The sequence below is a fragment of the Acyrthosiphon pisum genome, chromosome X (genome assembly GCF_005508785.2).
Source record: "Acyrthosiphon pisum isolate AL4f chromosome X, pea_aphid_22Mar2018_4r6ur, whole genome shotgun sequence".
In the NCBI taxonomy this organism is placed as follows: Eukaryota; Metazoa; Arthropoda; class Insecta; order Hemiptera; family Aphididae; genus Acyrthosiphon; species Acyrthosiphon pisum.
This window is the reverse complement of record NC_042493.1, coordinates 51,579,011-51,600,615: the sequence shown is the minus strand read 5'-3', so window position 1 is coordinate 51,600,615 and position 21,605 is coordinate 51,579,011. Positions and strand designations below refer to the sequence as shown.

The following is a 21,605-nucleotide window of genomic DNA, read 5'->3' as shown; positions in this document are numbered from 1 at the left end:
TTTTTTTTAGTTGGTAAAGCAGATTTACATGTCATGAAAATCATTTAAAGGATATCATTTCTATCTTTCTTAAATTCTGAAATTGGAATAATCACATTATTATCATTGAGATTTTAATATTTTTGTTTGTTTTACATTTGTTTTCACAATATGAAAAGATAAAAATAGGTATATCTTAATTTTATTATGTGTAGCTTCAACTAACATTTCAATACATACGTAGCTACATTTAAAAAATAAAGTTATTTCAGTAGACATGTTCTATATAATAAACTGTATTACTTTTCTACTACATACACATTATATTATTACAAATAAGAACGAAAACGAATCAAAACTATCAAGTCTAAGACGGCGAAAGTCTATAAAAGGTAGACATAATATATGATAAAAGGATAAAGTTTAACCGAGGTGAATAAAACTATTAAAAGTGTCGATTTTGAAAACCTATTGTAATACTCTTCTCTTTGTTTAAACTTTTATAACCTTTTAATTAATTGCTTTAGCATAATTTATTAAATATGATAATATTGTTTTTTTCACAGTCAAGTTGCCTATAAATATTATATTTTCAAAAAAAAATTGTTTCTTAATAATGTATAAAACGAACTTTATATTTTTAGTTTTCAAACCACTTAATATTAATTAGATTCACTCAAATACGTTTCAAATTGAAATATTAATGTTAACATATTATTATGAACATTTTTTTAAATAATAGATATCTAAAATTTGTTTTTATTGTTAGCTTACAATAAAAGTAAATTATGTTAATTTTTATAAGTATACAATAATAACTATAGATTAGTTCAGTTGTATAATAATTTAAGAAATGAGCACAATCGAACATTTTTTTCAAATGTAATTAGTTTAAATTAATTTGATATTGCGCTCAGTCCCGATATGGTTAAGTTTTGGACATATTATACTTCGGGTCTGTTTATTCATTTTTTTTGTCTATTACTAATTATTTAAACTTTTCTTTAACAAACTTTACTAGATAATATAATTGTTTATTTTCACACGTGTCGGATCTACGTGTAAGATAAATGGTTCGTGAAGAAAATACTTGCATGTTTTAAATTCTTAGGGGAGTTTGTAATAAATTACTTTAACTGTGATGTGGTTTTCTATTATACGAAGAATTTTAGGTCAGTTAATCTGCTCTCAAAGTTACACGTTTCCTAGGGTAAATCAATCTTAGATCGTATTTTATTCTCAAAATTTGCAAATTAAATTATTTTAATCTATGACCTTAAAAACAAACAATTTGTGTTAAATTTGGCACTGATTTGATATAATTAACACTGTAGGGAATATATTGTAATTTAGTTTAGTTTATTATTATCGACGTTATTTGTATTCCAACTACCTATACAATGTTATCAACCTATAGACACGTGCTTGTTTTTAATTCATTATATTGTTTTTTGCATTTTGTATACTGTATGATATTATTTTTCACTATAACCATGCTAAAAATGGTTCGTAAAATTTCTAAAAAATGCAATATTGTTTTTATACTAAGTATATTATAATAGGTAGTAGGTGTATGCAATTATTAGCTCTAAATATTATATCAATGTGATGATAAATAAAACATTTAATGTAACATTAAATAAATTACAGTTTATCCAATGTGGAATTAACACAGATTGACAAATAACAATCACAATGAAGCATACATTTTAAATTTGTCAATATATATAAAAGACAACAGTATTTAGTTTGTGAGATAAGGAGGTATGAGATTCAAACAATTTCCTTACCTAGGTGTTTGAATTGTAAGATTGGTAAGTGAACAGAAACAATGTAGACAAATTATCAAACATAAATGGAAAACAAGATTTATTAGAATGACTAAACTATAGCAAATTAAAAAAAATGTATTACATCTTGTTATAATCATACTTTTCTTACTGACAACAAAGTACGAATTGCGATTCCCAATAACAACGAAAAACATAAAATAAAATAAAATCTTTCTTGCATTTTTAAGGTCTGGAGTTTTTTTTTTAAGCTTACATCAGTATATTATACTTTTTATCAGTATTTCTTTGATCTCACTTAATAAACTACTTTTAACTTTTTTTAAACTCACGTTTCATGAAATTCTTAAAAACTCATTTTCGGAAGTGATTCGGTTACACAAACAATATTTAGCCCGTCTGTTTTCTTCGATGCAGACGGAAATTGTAACTAGTTGTTTGTGGACGGTTTTAAGCCTTCGACTTTATTTCAATATTATTGATGGTTCATAGATTGAGTCGGCCGTTAACATTATTAGTGTTATAACTTATAAGACTATTAGGTAAGTCATAATGAGAAAAAAATAAGTAAACCAAAAAACATACCTACTCGAAACTAATAATCCAAAATACAAAAAAATGTGCTACCACTCTAATTCTCGAACCTTATATAATGTAATTTGTACATTATTGCCGAAGGTCACAAGAAATAATAATATAAATAATGTTTGTTGTACATGGTGTCGATAGGTATGAGCGAGAAGATATTATAGCATTATGTGGTTTTCTGTTGCACTCCTTGTGTTTTTCATTATTTTTTCGATTATCCGTTTCAAATGATTCACTAAACTTTTGGATATTTATTATCAAAAAGATATTGTAAAAATATGTTATTCCCAGAATGGAAAAATTATTTTCATGTTATTTCCGAGTGATTACTTATATTTCTGTAAGATATGAACATAGAACATATTTCATGTGATGTTTTTTTATGCACCGTAATATGTCACGTTTGCCAATAAAAAACCTAACGATGTTCGAATGAATGATTGCGTTTAAATTTAAACATGCACAAAAATATTATTGTTTTTGATTCCAATAATCGTTTTATATTTCCCCTGTGTCCATTCGTTCATCAATGAACTTCATTGCGATTTATGAAAATCATTATATGACTTCATGTTTTGGGCTCAACTTTTTTATTCTATTAATCAATTATATACTTAATTTTACTTCGTTACAAAAATGTATTAAATAAATCTTCTATACATACTTCTTTGACTTTTAATCCCCATTCATCATATAAGAATTATGCAATTTCATAGTCGAACATATTTTATTAAATAAATGCAATTTATACAAATAAATAATAATCATTGATAATTATTTGAACGGTTTAAAAGTCACCAGTTACCCAACGATATTATTAATCTATTTGATAATGATATAAACAAATTATTATTAAGTGTCAAATTCATTTTTACTTTTTTAATATTTTAGTTATTAAGTTATTAAAATATTAGGTTCTTATCGGAGTTGTTAATATAATGGTTCAATATCCTCGTTTAGATTCTTTTCTTTGTTTCTTAACACTTTAAACAGTATCATATGTTATCTAATTTCACTAAAACTGTGTCAATTGATGTAATTGAACTATATAAATGATGTATGGTAAATACTCTATTCAAAACAGTTTTTTTCGATTCTCACTACAAAAAAAAAATCCTTGATGTATGTGATTGAACTTTTTAATCCATAATTCAACTCACTGTTTGATGGTATTAGTTGTGACTGCTATCTCAAACTTTTTTTTGTATAATTCCAAAGTAAAATTCCTTATCTTAGAATAAGGTGTCCAATTAATTTAATTAGGTATCCAACCTAAACTTATTTTTGATAATATTTTGAATTTTTAAATTTAATTAATTTGACTTTTAGTTACTTGATAAAGAATTTTTACCTCATTGAAACACCAAACGCGGATTTTAACAATAATAACTTTTATTCTAATTATTATTACTATTATTGAGGAACAAAAACATTTATTTGTATGCAGGTTCCTTTTTTTTATATTTATATAATTAAACAATATGGTAATATTACTAATATTGATCTATAAACGGCGTGAACACATTTTTGTACTTGAATCATCCAAAATTTTTGGAGCTTTCGGAAAGAAAGTTTAAAAGTTTTTTTACTGAAAAAAATAAATATATTTGTTGGTTATTAAAGAAATGATTTACTCGAAAACCTGATAGGGATGGGGGGGGGGGGGCAAAAATAAAACTTTTGGCTGTAAGCCAGTAACACAAAATTGAAGATATATAATATAATTTTGTTAACAATATAGCATGAGGAGGGTGAACAAAAACTGCAGTAGGCAGTAATAATGATCTAACGGTTTGTGACTCGACAAAGAATGAAAAAAATTATTCTGACATAATGATGTCGCAAAAATGCAAATATCTTAAGTTTTGAATAATTTAGAACAGTAATGACACTCGTGTATCTAATTAAAATTAACGCTTGTTTAAATTATCTTCTTGAAATTAAAGTTGCTGTACATATTTAAAGAACACTTGTTGATTCTTTTATATATTTGTATACAATTATTACATAGGTAATAATATATGAACCATGCGCACGCTACTATTGGCATATTTATATTAAGAAGATATTCTTCACATTTCCGTGTTAAAATGTCTCCATTCAACGGGTAAAGGTAACTATAATTTATTTATAATTTTATTGTTTTATTTTTTTTCACATCATTTTCTGACTAAGTAATTATTTAAACGATAAAATAAATTCTATGTGCGGGATAAACTTGGTCGTTAAGTCTTTTTAAACATTAAACTATCAGATTTAATGGACAATAATTTTGATAGTATTTATACGATAATCCCTAGTAAACGTGTTATACCTTAGCACGTCACATAAATTAAATTACTATCTAGAATAAAAATTACCGATATAATATACGTATTAAATACCGTCATTATTAACGAATAAAAATTATCATATAATAATATAACAAGTGCATATTAAGTAAATAAAAAATGTATATACTTTATTAATTAAATCAATTATTGTACCAATCGATAATTATTTAATTTGATAAAAAAAAAAAACAATAGCTGCAAGCATATTTTAAATTTAGAAACTGCCAATTAATTTACATTGTTACCTTTATAACATTACGTATTTTGTATTTAAAAGTGGAGATTTAAAGTAACATATTACAAGTTTTCATATATATTTTAGTAGCTTGTTTTCCAGTAAATTAAGTTGATTAACGTGATAAAAATTGCATAACTAACGATGGAAGTTTCTACTTAACTTTCGGCTACTGAAACAATATGATAAATTTAATCTTGATATATTTTACAATCTGTTAACAAGTGTTTCACTGATATCATATTAACGTCGCAGTAGATGTATTCACAATAATGATAGTCATATTGTCTTATAACTAAAGTGCCGTGAGAAGTGTGCAATTACAAATCGTTGAATTTTTTCACATTTATCTGTGTTTCTGTGAGACAGCATTTTCCGATAAAGTGCATTGACTTACGTTTTGGTTCAATTTAATTTAATTTAGCTGAAACGGGAAGTATATTTCACTCTTTCTATTTTTTGAACTGTGTAAGTCTTGATATTTAAAATACTTTTTGTGCATATTTCATATCAATATAATAAATTCTATAAATATATAAATTAATATAATATTATTATCAAATAAACGTAATAAAACTCAAATATTTAACTTTTTCCCCGTTTTTAAAAGATAAAAAAACGTTGATTAAATTAAATTTTATTACAGCTATAACACCTTTAAGTTAGTTTTATTAATTTTAAATATTTTCCATTACTCTCGGATTTTCAATTACAATATACGTAATTATAGTCTCCTTTATAGTGAAGGGTTGTTTGAAATTATTGTTAAACTTTCTTTTTTACATTAAAAAATCTACAAAAACCCCAGACAGGTACCTATTTTTACTTTTTAATTGTTTCGTATTTAAAATTTAATTTATTATTTAGAATATTTTGAAAACTTTGGACAAAAAATAAAATAACATAATATTGTAGGTACCGTAGACATTTTCTTAAAAATATATTCATATCGTACACAACCAACTTACGAGTATAATATTTATTGTCACACTTGATAATTCAACCAAATTTAAAATGATATATCGTGTCACTTCCCTTTTAACTTCAAAAGTTCGAACTACCGTTGTTCAAACTTTCGACCATCAAAAAAAAAAAATAAATAAATAATAATAATAAACCAAAACAAAAGGTGAGGGAGAAAATAAAACTTCTGTGGCATACATTTAAGATTTTTTACATTGTTCTAAAAAGCTGAAATAAATAAATTGCGGAAGTACCTACGTTGATTATTTATACTATATGTATTATGTATATTTATATAATATAATACGATAGTAATGAATTGATATTTATTTTATCAGAGCGACAACTGAAATTATCAATTTTCTCGCGTAGCATAATATATTAATATGGCGTATATAATATCTCATATCGACCTTTGTTTTAGAAGACAATTTATTATGTTATGTAACATGCGTTTCTGCAACGAAAACACCTGTTTTGTGCTAAAAAAAAAAAAAATTTTCTCGTCATCGTATTATCCTCTCCTGTACGACTAAATCGTATACGAGTTAATTTGCTGGTATCTAAATCCATGCACGCTGTTTAGGTTACGGTTTTGCCCAGTTGAGTTCCACGGTTGATATGCGTCGCGTGACCTGCCCCCGTCATAGGGTGCAAAACGTAGCCAAATCGTCAACAATTAAAGGGCTGCCGAATCCCTCAATTCGCGTTATTTCTCGACACGCGATTTTATATTATTCGGTCGGGATTTACTATTCACGTGAACAAAACACAACGTTTGAATGTGTGACAAATCGCGCGTTCGTACCTCGTTTCGTTCTCATCTTATATACAAGATGATCATATTATTATACATAGTACATCTACTCACGTTTTTTCATTTAAAAATATTCATTTATTCAGATTCTAATTTGAAAAACTGAAGTTCGTATCTCCCCAGGACACGCCGCTTAATTAGTACAAAAAAATGTCAAGACTTTGAAAATAATATGGTCTTTAAGTATTTATATTTTTAAAATTCCAAAAATTGAATTTTTTATAACTACATTAATGAAGAAGAAAATGGGCGTGTGTGTGCTAGACGAATCACCCTGTATCAACCGATGTTGTATTATGTAACATTAATGTTATGAGTTAATGAACCACAAAAGCGTAAAATGCGTGTGTATTGCTTCCGGAGACAGATTTAGACTTCCGAAATGTAATCCGTCACTTGAGAGTGCCCAAACATTTTGGGGTTCAGTACAAAAGGTTAATACCCCGCTTGAAATCTTTTTTATACTGATGTACACCCACACATGGCCACTGTTTGTCAAGGATCGCGGTGAATTCACCACGAATGGAATAAATTGCTAGGAAAATAATAATTGATCGTCGATAAATTAAATAATTTTAAAGTAAATTACTATTTATTATTGATAAACAATATTTATCAAAAATGTAAAAATTACAAGAATGTGCAATACCTGTTTTCCTGTGCCTATATTTTATACTGTGGAAGTTTAAAACTATGTTTGTTGTTTTTTTGTTATACTCAACCAATTATCGATCAACGTTGTTTCTATTCACATTAAAATTATTTATTTGTGACCTTACGACAAAGTATTTTGCAGGCAGATACATACATTTTTTTAATTATGTCAAGATTCAGGGAAGAATAATATTTGCATAAAATTCAAATAGAAAATGATTTTACATTATAAAATTACAACACACAGAACTTTATATAGTGAATAATAATATATTATGATAAATTATGTAGTATTCCGCATTGTGTGAAGTGTTAAAATATTCTGTTTTTAGTTTTTATTATTAGGTATTCATTGTCATGGGTCCACATGGTGTTGTAGGATAATTCACTTGGAAGAAGAGCTATTGTTCCCCATTCCCCGTGAAATACGCTCAATCAGGCTGTAGGTTATCGAATGTTTTTTTTTTTTCTATAGTAGTTATTATTGTATATATTATATTATAGTCAAAATTTTCCTTAAAAGCGACATCGAACAAATTGTGAACACTAAAAGGAGACCGATTAGCATTCGAAGAAAACCGTATGCACATTTTCTGAATTCCGTTTATACGTAAATTAGCGTTGGTCTGATAATACATTACATGGCTCCAAGTCGATATTTCGGGTTTTTTTTTTATGTTTGCAGTTTTGTTTTGATTGACAGAAGCTCATCAACAATAAACGAAATGCGTTTTACGCGGCACTGGCTATAGATTTCACGATATAAACCATTTGATAAATATATACACACATACGCCGAACGAGGTCGGTACGATTTATTTTCGGTTGTATTCCGCAGTATAGGTACTTACTTGATTATTGGCAGACCATTAGAAAGCAGCAAATAATATTTGGTTTTAGTTTACTTTACAAGGGGAAAAATAAACATAGCGACACCGACATTATTATTATAAACCCATATTATTTGTTTAATACCATCGTCTTTCAGCGTGCATATTTTACAACGTGCACATGTTCAGAACTTACCTACGTATTATTATTATTATTATTATAATAACCACAACTCAAATATAAATACAATTTATTTTTGAATTTGTTTTTTTGTTTGAATGAAATTATACTTGGGTAAATATTTTTTAATAAAATATTATCAAGTAGGTACTACTTCTCATATGGTTTGATAACCAAATATTTATCAATTCAATAACAATTAATTATTCTCAAAACCGATCTATACTGAAATCTATTTTTAATAATTGGTTTTATTTCAAACATTCGTATTAAATATATTCAGCTGAATATAATTATTGTCAAAGTGATTCAAACAAATAAATTCTTAAGTCATACAATAACAATGACAGGAATACAAATGATTAGATCGTGTTGTTTGATCAATTGTATAAACAAACAATATAAAACATTTTCGTTTTAGATTCGTTATCCGGCAGAGTGAAGTTTGTTTTGCACAGTTTCCCATGTTCTGGAAAAACTTAAAGCCCAATGGGAAGTCAAAGGTCCATCTATTTATTGGTAGGTGTGAAAACACAACTTTGTAAAAGTTTCAATTGAGTTAATCGCGGGGCTGGTCGAGATAGATTTCTTTGGAGCAGCCGTTGACTATAATGCATACACCGATTCAAAATCCTGTAGATTTTAATGGGACCGTTATTCTTTACGTATATCGTTTATATAATATACTCAAAGGAGATCGAATGTACGCCACTGGTCGGGTAGTAAATTTTAACCGAAAACGGAAATCTTCTATTTCCGCAAGGAAAAAAGAATAAGTAAAGGAATAGAGAGAGACAGAGAGACAGAGAGTTAAAGAGTGTGTATAAAATTGACTCGTGAAATAGATAGTGTTCACCGCTAACCTACCGGCTAATATGTATAATTTTTTTTTTTGTTATTACACTGGATGACTATGATTCACCCACACATTATTCAGTTACACAAAATTAGTACAATGACCCGATAAGATATACGCATAAGTATATTATCCAACGCAGGCAAAGGTGCGGTAACAGCTTTGAAATAAAAAACAGGAATATAATAACCCTTTCCGCAAAGGACTTTTTTCGCCACCAGCGCTGGCGTAATATATATACATATAGTTTGTTGGCGGCAACGGTAAAACGTGAAACTACCCTGCCTACTATTCAGCGTTCGTTGGGTTTTTTTTCGACTCACCGCGTGGCACTTTAAGTATACTTGGGACAGTGGTGAGGGCGGAGTGAACGGTTTCGGGTTGTAGATGTTCCGCTCCCTTACGTTCTGTGCTGATCCCTGCACTGCACCTGGTCGTCGCGATTTCCCCAGGATCAGGTGCACAAACTCGAAGGGTGAGGTGGGTAGGCGGTAAAGAAGTGGAGAATATAAGCTTATAATATTATTGTAATACCCGCCACCTGCCGTTAACCGTAGTCGTATCATCTCTGCACGCCACCCTAGGTCAGTCTGAATTTAATGGCACGTATATATCGAATCGCCGTCCCCCAGTAGCTAGGCGTACAATACTCTTGACCAGGGTGGTGGTCGATGGAATTTAAAGCCGCCCCCCCCCCCCTGAACACTATCCTTTGTAAAATAGTGCAATAGATACTTTATAGACTTTAACAGTACTTTCAGGGCTTGGTAAAAGTATGGACGTTGGAATTTTTGAAAGGGCTTGGGTACTATACAACTCAAATATATTATATTATACAACAATTCAATATATACCGAAACCTTTAGCTTTGAATTAATATGTATGAACATTGTATTAAAAAAGAAAAATGTATTTTTCAATGCTACACTATTTCAACCAACAGTTTTGGTATGTAAAAACTCATTTTGCATTCTTGAATGGAGTGGGCGATAGAGCTTTTAGTTTTACAATAAGTGTTTTTTTTTCACTTACACTTTGGGACAGTTGAAAAGCTCGAAAAGTTATTTACAGCACCTTTATAGATTGAAAATTTAACACATATTGTAGTAACAGAGTAATTTTTTGAATTTCCCTGTATATTTGCTTTCACTTTAAAGAAACCTTCCCTAATAGTCATCCCAACACTAACATCTTACCTTTTTTTCTGTTACCTTTTATTATTATTATTCAATCTAAATTCTTATAGAAATTTTTCGATTTGATAATATTGGTGTCCTTCGCACTGTGCCAAAGTTACTGAATATAAGCTGTGTTACATTTTACCACGCAAAGTTTCATAATAGAAAATGATTTATTATCAATTTACACAAAGAAATTCACTTATGAACATAAAGCGAGAGTACATAATAATATAACGAAAATTATTGTAAGATCTTAATGGTTAGGTAATAGGTGGGATGGAAACACGTAAAAATTATTAATTTATTTTTATATTCATAAAAATATGAAATACAATTTATTTATAAAAAGTTGTAGGTACTGTTAAATATCCAATTTCCATTTTCTGTATACATATATTATTTTCTTTACCCATACTAATACAAGTATAAGTATACTTATCCTCATTGGAAATGAAAAAAAATGTTATACAAAATTATTTTTAAATTTACATACAAAAAGCGTACTCTGGTATTAAATACAAAAATTAACAAGAAATTGTAATTACATTATTAAAAATTTAGATATTTTTGCATTAAATACAAAAATATGTTTGAGTAGTAAACTTACTTGACAAATTAAATTTGGATTTCGAATAGAATGATAAGTGGGGTTTCCATAGCACCACAATGTTCAAAAATCCACATTATTGCTGTGCCTGTGCCAGTAATTATACCATGGTTTGTACCAATATGTACCACTCATTACATAATTTGTATCAATTCGTATAACCTTATTAGTGATAATAATAAAGTGATTAAAATGATTTGGATTTATAATTAAATAATTAAATATTGCTCGCGCTTAAAAATTGAAATTCTATACTGTAAATGATTATTTATTTACAACATTTTTTAATTATACAATACCGATTCCACTGAAAATTAAATAATAGGTACAGGTAGGTAGGTACGATATAATATAAAATTAACTATTAATTAATTTCGTTATAAATATGAATAGGTACTTATATTATTATAATGTTAAATTTACTGTATATTTTTCCAAACTACGATCCAATATATTCTGTTAAATGAGACACTACCTAATAAAATCCAAAAGAATAAATAAACCAAACTGACTCGGATAATCTGTATATTGTGTATACGAGATGTATACTTGATTTTGATGTTAGTTGTTTTCTTTTTCTTAATATTATCATAATATTCGATCATGGGATACAATTTGCGACTACATTGTACGTACTAATAATTTTCACGGATTTTATAAAGTCCGATCAGTGCAGTATTAGTGTTATTACATATTTTATTTATAACTCGTTGCAATTAAAGTCCATTTCACTAGATTTATATAAAAAATAACTGTCCATGGCATTTAATCTGAATTCCTTGCATTAGTACAACGGCATTTGACGGGTATTAAAAATAACGACATTTTATTCGTATTCAACATTTTAGATCCTAATAATATATGTTACTATAAAATACTTCTTTTATTGCCACGGGTCTTTTGATCTCATTGTACATATTAAAGGCAGTTTTATTTTTGATCCTATAACATATTGAACCTTTTTTTTCTAAACATATTTAGCATAATAGCATTGTGTCCTCCTTTTATACCTATGCGGAAACTTTTTTTCTTTTCAATTTTTGTAAGCACGCAGAAAATTACAAAAAAATGCACCTTGAGTACTTTATAAATATTTTAATATCCTGTTCAAGATTATGAAGTTCAGACGATCGCATTTAACATTTGTAATGTTAATCATGCCATACATGCAAAATACACAATTTAAATTTGTTTACTATTTGGAAATTGCCAATGATTGGTGTTGTTTTAACTTTTGGAACTTTTATTATTATTTAATTTTGTTCTGCGACCACCAGTTTATATGTTTTTAGATAATTGAAATAATATATTATGAAAATAATCAAATCAATATAGACGTATTAATAAATGCTATTATCATTCAAAACTATCAACCACATGATTTATAAATAAAATAAATAAATAAAACTAATAAACCAACAACCATAAAAATGTACTCTATTTTTAGTAATTTATCAAAACATAATAATATATTATTACAGCACTTATTATAAAATGTGTTTATTTTATTTTTCTATTACGAAATCTGATGTAAAATTTGTTGTATAGTAATAATCCGTTTTCTCGGTCAAAAAGCTTTAAAAATTGAATATAAGTTTCATCATAAATTGTACTTTAAATTGCAATCTAGAAATATCTAAAATACATAAAAACTATTTTTTTAACGAAACTGATGAAAAATAATAATTTTAGTTATTTCTTTGTTATTCACAAAATATTAATCATAGGGACTTGAAAGTTGAAACATTTTGGCATTATGTATAATATTATTTTCCATAGGTATGCAATGAAACATTAAAACAATATTTGGTTTTGTTTAAATAGCTATTTACCTATTTATACCATGACACTATGCATACATTTATATAATAGTACGTTGATATAATAGAAATGTCAAATAACATAATGTTACAGCTGTACTTTGTACTTTGGTCAGAAATTAGCAATTACCATATTACTTATAGAAAAATAAATTACTGAATAAATTATAAAATATCCATAAAAATAGTGACTAGCATAATATTATTGTCTCTGTTCCGAATCGTTTTACGTAGCAATTACACACTCTGTGTAATGATATTATTCGCAATCAGAGATTGCTATTATTATTATTAATAATCGGCACTAAATTTCTACAAACGTAAACGCTACTGTAAAAGCATTCGGTAATTTTTTTTTTAAAACGTAGTAAATAATATACCTACGTGTGGTTTGAAATCTCAATAGGCAATAATTATAGGTATTTACCAATAATATTTATAATTATTACCTAATACCATTGATTATGAATACTTAAGTATTTATAGTCAATGATAATACTGAATTATCGGTATAGTTAAACTTTTAACGATATTAGACTACAATTCAGTCGTAGACCGTAATGGCCATTATAGTTCCGATAGGTTTTTTTTTTATTAATTGACGGTAGGTACCGTAGTATTCAATACTAAAGCAGTTACATATTTTTCTCAAGCACATTATATTATTATATTATTATAGACGATCGGATATTGTTATTAAAATAGTCTTGCTCATTTATTTGTCATACTTTATACCTTTGCATATTTTATTATGTTAGAAATGTCAATCGGCAATAATATTGAACTATCAGTAACATTAAACTTTTAATGATCTTGGACTACACCTCAGTCTTACTGATTATTATTTTCAATACGATTTTTTATAATTGAACAGTATACCTATAGCCTAACCTACTCAATACTAAAAGTGTCACATATTATTATCATCTCATTACATAATACATTTTCTAATAGTACATTATTATGATGCTTTGTGTCCGTATGTATTCAACACACTCTACGAAATTATATCATCATACACGATCGGAGATTATTATTATTATTACTGTTATAGTCTTACTCGTTTATTCGTCATCGGCGCCAAATTTCTACAAACAGTTTGTATTTGTTTCGTTTTATAATCGTTTATTGATCTATATGTATAAAAAGGCGGGCATTTCGTCGGCTGAAGGTTTGTTTATCTTTTACCGACATTATCAGCGGCTAATGGGTCAAGTAAACACGACTACGTCGGTATAACGATGGGGTTTGTAAAAATGTAACGACGGTGCACAATTTATGGTACGCACGCGCACTTACTAATTATCTTAGACGGTAAACAATGGGTCGAATATTGTGATATTAAGCCCGTCGGATGGACATTAAAAATGAAAAATACGACACGAGAATACATAATATCCCTGTGTATTATATACGTATAAGGTGTTTTAAAAACCACACTATTAAGCGGAACGCAATTTGTATGAATAAACGTGTTAACGTAAAATATAGGTAGGTACTATTTCGCGGATTTTAAGGCTGCTGTTTTAATGTAACATTTACAGTATTTACACCATCAACCCCCGCAAATATCTGCTACGGTGGTGGGAATAATAATAATATTGTAAGCGCGTAGGTTGATTTATTAAAACGAGTTAATTAACGAACCATTTAAGTTTTAAACGCGTAAGATCGAATCGATGTTTTCTTCTATTACGCACGTTTTCCAGTGAGAATATTATTACAGCTGCAATTATTATTGCTACTGTTTTGCAGTCAAAAGTGAACACACGGAAACTGATTTAAATATTAATAATTAATTTTCATGAATAACTTTGACATTTTTTTGATAATGTTTATTGTGATGGTAACAACTGTGTTAACTTAATTGTCATAATATAATATAGGTTGATTTGTTGCAGATATTATTTTTAAATGACTGCTAAATTCAATTTTGTTTTTTTTTTTTTAGTTGAACTACCATCTTATGGAGGTAAGATTATACTTTTGTGTGTAACACAGTAAAGAACAAATTGTTGTGTTAACATAATATAATTGGTAACAATTATAATTTATCAAGATTTGTACAGATCAGAGAATTATTAGTACCTATATTATATTATAATATTTAATTAAAATGTTTGTGTGTTGGAGGTATTCAATAGTTTGTACGTATGGTTTGGTTTTTAAAACCAGTTAATCGAAGTTTGTGTTATAATTTTTAGTTGCAATATATTTGTTTGTTTATGACAACAACTGAAAATACGCATGATCGTTTTTAAATGCATGTTTTCGTTGTTTTTTAAGAAAGTTGAGAGTGCATGTTACAAGGAATTATGTACACATTTTACGTTTTTCATAAGTTAATGTACTTAACAAAATATTAATAAGCCGATTTTTTAGTTAGGCTCGCAAAGCAAAGTAAAGAGTAAAGTAAAATAATTTACCTAACTATAGTAACTTGTGGGGCTCCAGTTGCTAGAGAAATTACGTATATTCTATTGTCGAAAAGCGATATCCTTTAGACTTTGAGAAAAGATTTCTAAATTACTTCAATGAAGCCATTTAAAATTAATTGTCTAAATTAACTCAGCTTCACAATTTTATTTCTCATAAGTAGTCATATACTAAATAATCTATTTTAATTGAATTCTGAGCATTTCGAATTTTTTTCTTGATCATGAACGGTTATTAACTTATTATTTCTATACAACTAAATAAAAAAAAAAAATTCTCCAAGATTGTTCACCAAATAATAATGCTTATTGTTTCAAAAAGTAAAAAAATAATATTTCTAATCATAATATTGTCATGAATTAATAATTAATTTAAATTGAAAATCTGAAGAATTCTTCTCTGCTGCATAATAGGTTTAAAACTTAAAATATGTCTCGTCATTGTCTACCAATGTCACTGTAATGGATGTGCTGATAAATTGTTGTATACGTAAAAAGGATGGAGAACGAAGGATCAAACTCTATTTTTAAGTATTGATTACATTATATTATTGCCAATTTCTTAATTATTAGTTAGTTAAACTCATTTATTTATTCCAATAAAAACGCTTTTCATCCATCCAAACGTAGGGTAAAATAGTATGATACCCTTTATCGGTTCTGTTCATATATCGTTTTTATATCCACAATAAATGATTAAAATCTTTTCAGTACCTATTTATAAAAATAAAAATTTTTAACTAATACTTAATATCATATTGTAAGTACATTTAGTTCAGTTTAATATTATCTATTAAATAGTTAATAATATCATACCTTGGAAGTAGGTAAATCTAATTAAACGCATATGTTTTACTATATTTAAAATGTGTCACTACAAACTTTCAATCCTTTGGTTATTCGCACCAAAAGTTGGGTCAACAAAATTGTTTTGGTGGTTTACTATAATACTTTAGGAGTTTACCCACTTTGAGAAAACCTGTTATCCGGTATACCCATCCATCAGAGTGAATAATTGAACCAACTTATACCTCTCATTCAATGACGGCATGTAAGGTTTCTCGATCACTTCTCCAAACAACAAAATACCTATCTACCGAGCTTTAACTTTGTCGTCATCCTTAATGCATAAGTCGGCCTCCCGTAGTAACAAGGCGCTCTATGTTCTCCATATCATTTGAAATATTTTCCACAGGTGAATCTATTAATCTTGTAACATTTATAAAATATTATAGTTTTAATAAATATTGATTATAAACCATTATAATATTCTATGAATATAAAAATGTATATGTATTATGTACATAATATCATCATTGATATTCGGAGTTCATCGATTTTGATGATTTTTCTTGGACCATCAGGTTGTTGACGTTTTTTGTAAATTCTAAAAGGTCAAATCAGACATAAATTTAGCAAGTGGTTATATACTTGTAAAGTGGTGAGTGAATATCCACCCATTAACTGTATTATGATTTGTCACCTTTTATCATAAACCTTGAAACCAGTAATACAGTAGTTCAAATTTTACCCTAACGGCTTATACGTAAGCCACTGCTATTATTTTGTCCATAAGTTCAACATCTTTTATTATTCCTGAATACACATACTTTAAATATGATATTTATCAAAGCTAAAATCCAGGAAAAATATATTTTATTTAATAAATATAAAAATATGTTCCTTAACTAATACATTTGGTCGTTTGGCGACCTTTTTATATTATACATCTTAAACGTTTCACTCATTCCCCCTTTTTTAAATTAAAATTTGACAGTGCTGGCAGATTTATGGCATTCAACATTTTCATTGTTAACAAAAATATTCCAAAAGTATTAACAAAAAAATTAATTGTAGTACTTATTTTCGTCATTAATAATTAAAACAAATTGTTTCAGCATTTTGAAATAACAACTAATATAAATAACATAAATAATGTATAGGCACATTCGCACATTGCAACCTAGACATAATTATTGTTATGACAGAGTGTACCAACGACGGATATAAATATAATAACAATAATTATTAATATAATATATATATATATATACATATATAAATAATTCATGGGACATAGTTAATACCTTTAACGCATAATGAAACCAATAAAAATTAAGAGAATTATGCCTTAAATATCAGATTCTTCAAAAAATATAGGGAAAACTAATATCAAACATATTATATAAACTCATATATTGTACAGAAATCGAACTAAATGGCATTACAAATGTCTAACATTTGGACAACCGACCGATACAACACGAAATTAGGTTAAAACGTCATCTTAATTAGCACAATCCATGGTTCGTATCGGATGTATAATTATAGTTCTTATCGCGTGTATCTCATTTACTTTAATAATTAACAATTTCATTTATCTGTTACACGACCACCGAGATTGCTCTAGGTGCTTAAATGCTAATTAACAATTTGTAGGTATACACAGCAGAAAGTAATATTATAACTGAAGTTAAATATTGTCGTTTGAATAGATTTAATTTCTTTTTTTTATCTTTCTGTTTTACTCTTCTATTTATTAGATTTTAATGATCGTTCAACATTATCATTAGTTTATAATATAATATTACTATTTCTGTGATAATAATTTTAATGAAATCCGTGGATAAATTCGTATTTTGCTAACGATTGAGAGCTTCATAACTAGACCACAAGTAAGTGTACAGTGTACAATTTGTTTTTAATAATTTTTTGTGACAAACATTTTTTTTACGACGATTCTAACTGATCTTCTATTGAAATGTAAAATAATTTCAGTATTTGAATAATATTCACATTTTTTATAAAGCGAAGAAACACTTTCTTTGAAACGTCAATGCTCAAAAATCATGCTCGTATTGTCTTAACAACCTATTGCTACGTTCGCATTTTTTAACACTAATTCACTATAATACAATGGTCGTGAAGTGATCATAAAGCAACAGTTTAGTTTTAGGTAAGCGTATGATTTTCTTAGACAGTTTTCACCATGGCTTATAACATAATATTATTATAATCGCTCGAAAAACCAACTACGTTACTGTCAGACATTGAACCGATATTTTTGATCATCGTTCAAATACTTGCATCGTTGACCGCGGTCAAACTTTACGAAAGCTCAATATTTATATTGTATATAAGGTATAAGCCGAGATACTAATTCTCTCACCCACGTTAGGTCAAACTAATAAAGATAATATTATACAGTCTTTGAAGACAATCTATATATCGACTGACTCGCGGTCGCCTTTATACTTATATTATAATTTTATAAAACTTTAACAGGTGAATTTCATTACGACATAATTAGTCGTAATAATATTATAATATATTTTAATGTTAATCGAATTTTTCATGTCACGGTGATGGAAACTCGGGGTGGAAGGGTGGGTTCAAAGGCACGAGTTGCGTGCGGTTATTCGCCGGCTTTATACACCCAAACTGTATGCGCTTAGCTCGCAGATCAGGTCGTCGATATTGTTTGCCTGGATATAATATAACATTTACCGGGAATAATAATTACAAAAGTTTTTCAAGTATTCGGCGAGCGTCAAACTATTCGTGCGTAAAGAAGTCCGGACTCGGCCGATATCGTCTTCATTAATCCGCCGTGCGCATTTGTACGAGCGGTATAATATCGCATATATATCGGGTTTGACGGATTATAAGTAACCATCTTATGTCTTAAGCCGCCATACAGTTTCTTAATTACTGAAATTATCGAAGTGTTGTGTTTCATCGACGTTCGCACTTAAGTGAGTTTAGCCTAATTGCCGTCGCGTATCTTGTGCCACTGACATATATACAGGGCGCGCTTATATAAAAATTGTTCTCATTGCACCAAATAGTATGCACCGTAATACCTAATAATAATATTATTATGTATTACGAATTTACGACGCGAAGAAAAATCTCAAAATTCCACCCACTCTACTCCTAACTTGAACGCCCCTGATACAATATATTATAGTGATACACTAATTGAGTAAATCATAGCCTTGTTTAGATCGGGACAAGTTTTAAGTATACTATAAAATAAATATCGCGTGACTTGTGGAATACCGAGACTGTTTCAGTGACACGCGTCGTCGACGGTCGTCTAAATAAAAATACGAATTCGTGAAACTGAAGCACCTAGCCTAAAATTTTGGCACATAAAAATTGGGGTGTTACCTTGGTATAACCAATATATACAATTGGTACACGGTGGAGTTCATAAACAAAAACAAAGGATTTATGCGATGACATCCACTTGACGCAAAAAACCAGTTCGTTAAAAATTTAAAAGTATAATTGTATTTAATAAATTGTAATAACTAATGATTAAACACAATGCATATTTTCCTTTTAGTTAACTTAATATATTTTAATTAAATAAGTGCAATTTTTAAATTTAGCGAACATTTGCAAACTTTGCTTTATTTGTACTAAAAGTTACGAAACAAATATTACTCATTTTTTTTTTACTCTTAAAAAGTCAACACAGATATTATTAGGTAGGTACTTCAGCCGTACTTTTATACCAGTGAATTCATGTTGGTAAAATCATTAAAATCTATAGCTGAAACATATTTTTATCTTTATTTTTAGGGGAAGATAATGTTTAATAATATTGTTTTGTATGTAGCCAATTTGTTAAAGAATAATAAGCTGCTTGATAACAACGTACTAATTCTTAAACATGTTTACAAAAATGTATAATATTAAATTTGGACGCAAGGGTATCAATGGTTACTACAACAATATGGTTACTATTATGTACAACACTTTTTAAGAATATGGTTAATTATAAGAATATATGATGATTAGAATATAATAACTTACTATATTACGATAGTAATTAGAATTTATGTATTAACATGTTTATTTAGAACAAAAATAATAATATTCTTGATAAGTACCTCATAAAAGTGTACAGTATTAATAGAAACATTTTTCATAATATTTTTTTTTTATTTAAACGAGTTTCCACCAAATCAGTAAAAAAAAATAAAATAGAAAATTGGAATAATTTAAAAATAAAGTAGTAATTAATAATTATTACACTTAACAAGAATTTTTTTATGAATTATTTAAATTCAATCTTTAATTCTTTCAAATTTTCAAATTACATGTATTATAAACACAACACTTAATATCATGTTCTTTATAATATATTATGGATTAATAATATAGATTATCGAAAATTTGAATTGATTTAAATAATTTAAATAAATTATTATCTTCTAAAATTATAATCTAGGGAACTTTTAATATGACTTGGTAGTAATGATAACAATTTTACGTATCATAATAAAAACAAGTATTTAATAAATAAATATTCCATGTCTTTTTTTTAGACAATTGTAATTGCAAGTAGTGTGTCTATTTTATATTTTATTTTGAATATAAATATTGGTTTTATATAACTAAATAATATTACACTTATGATTATATTTCATAGATTCCCTCTTTGTAATCCTATCATAAACCAATATTATTTTCCCGATTCAGTATGCGCAGTCGGAATATTATTATATCACTGTAACTCGTCACCTACCTACCGCTTGATTCTCAGCACAAAACTTAAGTACACTTAAGTGTAGTATAGTACCATACAATAAGTATATAGGTAGTAGATATACACACCTCTAACAACTCAGACAAAATATCTATAGTTATCAAAACATCGAATTGTCGAAGACGCAGCGGACTCAACAACAATTCTCTAGAAACAATAAGCGAGTATTTACAGACGTTTCAAGTGATTGTGACGTGTGTAGAAGGTATTTGTTTATTAAGTATGACTGATATCGTATTCCCATGTCTTTCCTTTTTTTGTTTTGTTTATCTCGCCTGATCGACATGCGATCATTTTTTTAGTTGTCTGCACGTCAGTAACCAACGGTAAAGTTTACCCTGCACTACTACACAGGGGCGTATTTAAATGGAGGGAGACTACAGTGACCCAATTTCTCCCTTAAATAATAATTGAATTGCCCAAATCATTGGTTTTCAAACCATATAGTACGCCGGAGGCTACGCGGTAGGTAGTAGTACGAACAATTAATACATGAACAGTTTTACTAATGATTTGTGTAAATATAGGTACTACAATATTTACTGTTAAATGTGTACCCTAATTATTATTTTTAAACATTATAATTGTTATAAATTTATTGACATTTTGAATAGTTTTATTTTTAGTCATATTAAGTTGTACATGGCTGATCCATAATACATACGAATGAAAAATAAAGTTTGAGAATCACTGATATAAATCTTAACGGAACACATCTGTCAATAAAAACGCCATGGTGTTATATGATTCTATCTAGCCTTAGCTCTATTATTATA

At 27.9% G+C, this 21,605-nt stretch overlaps 1 protein-coding gene across 7 annotated transcripts in view; it reads left to right on the top strand.

The window, feature by feature from the left end:
- LOC100162857 (calcium/calmodulin-dependent 3',5'-cyclic nucleotide phosphodiesterase 1A) overlaps positions 1 to 21,605 on the top strand; it is a 424,716-nt gene that overhangs the window by 219,591 nt on the left and 183,520 nt on the right. For 5 of the 7 annotated variants that reach the window (XM_029486974.1, XM_029486969.1, XM_029486963.1 and 2 more), the window contains one exon: positions 14,786 to 14,806. The exons of the other annotated variants lie outside the window; for them this stretch is intronic. In XM_029486974.1, coding sequence (XP_029342834.1) covers positions 14,786 to 14,806 — 21 coding nt within the window. The remainder of the gene's footprint in view (positions 1 to 14,785; positions 14,807 to 21,605) is intronic. 7 annotated transcript variants of the gene reach the window in all.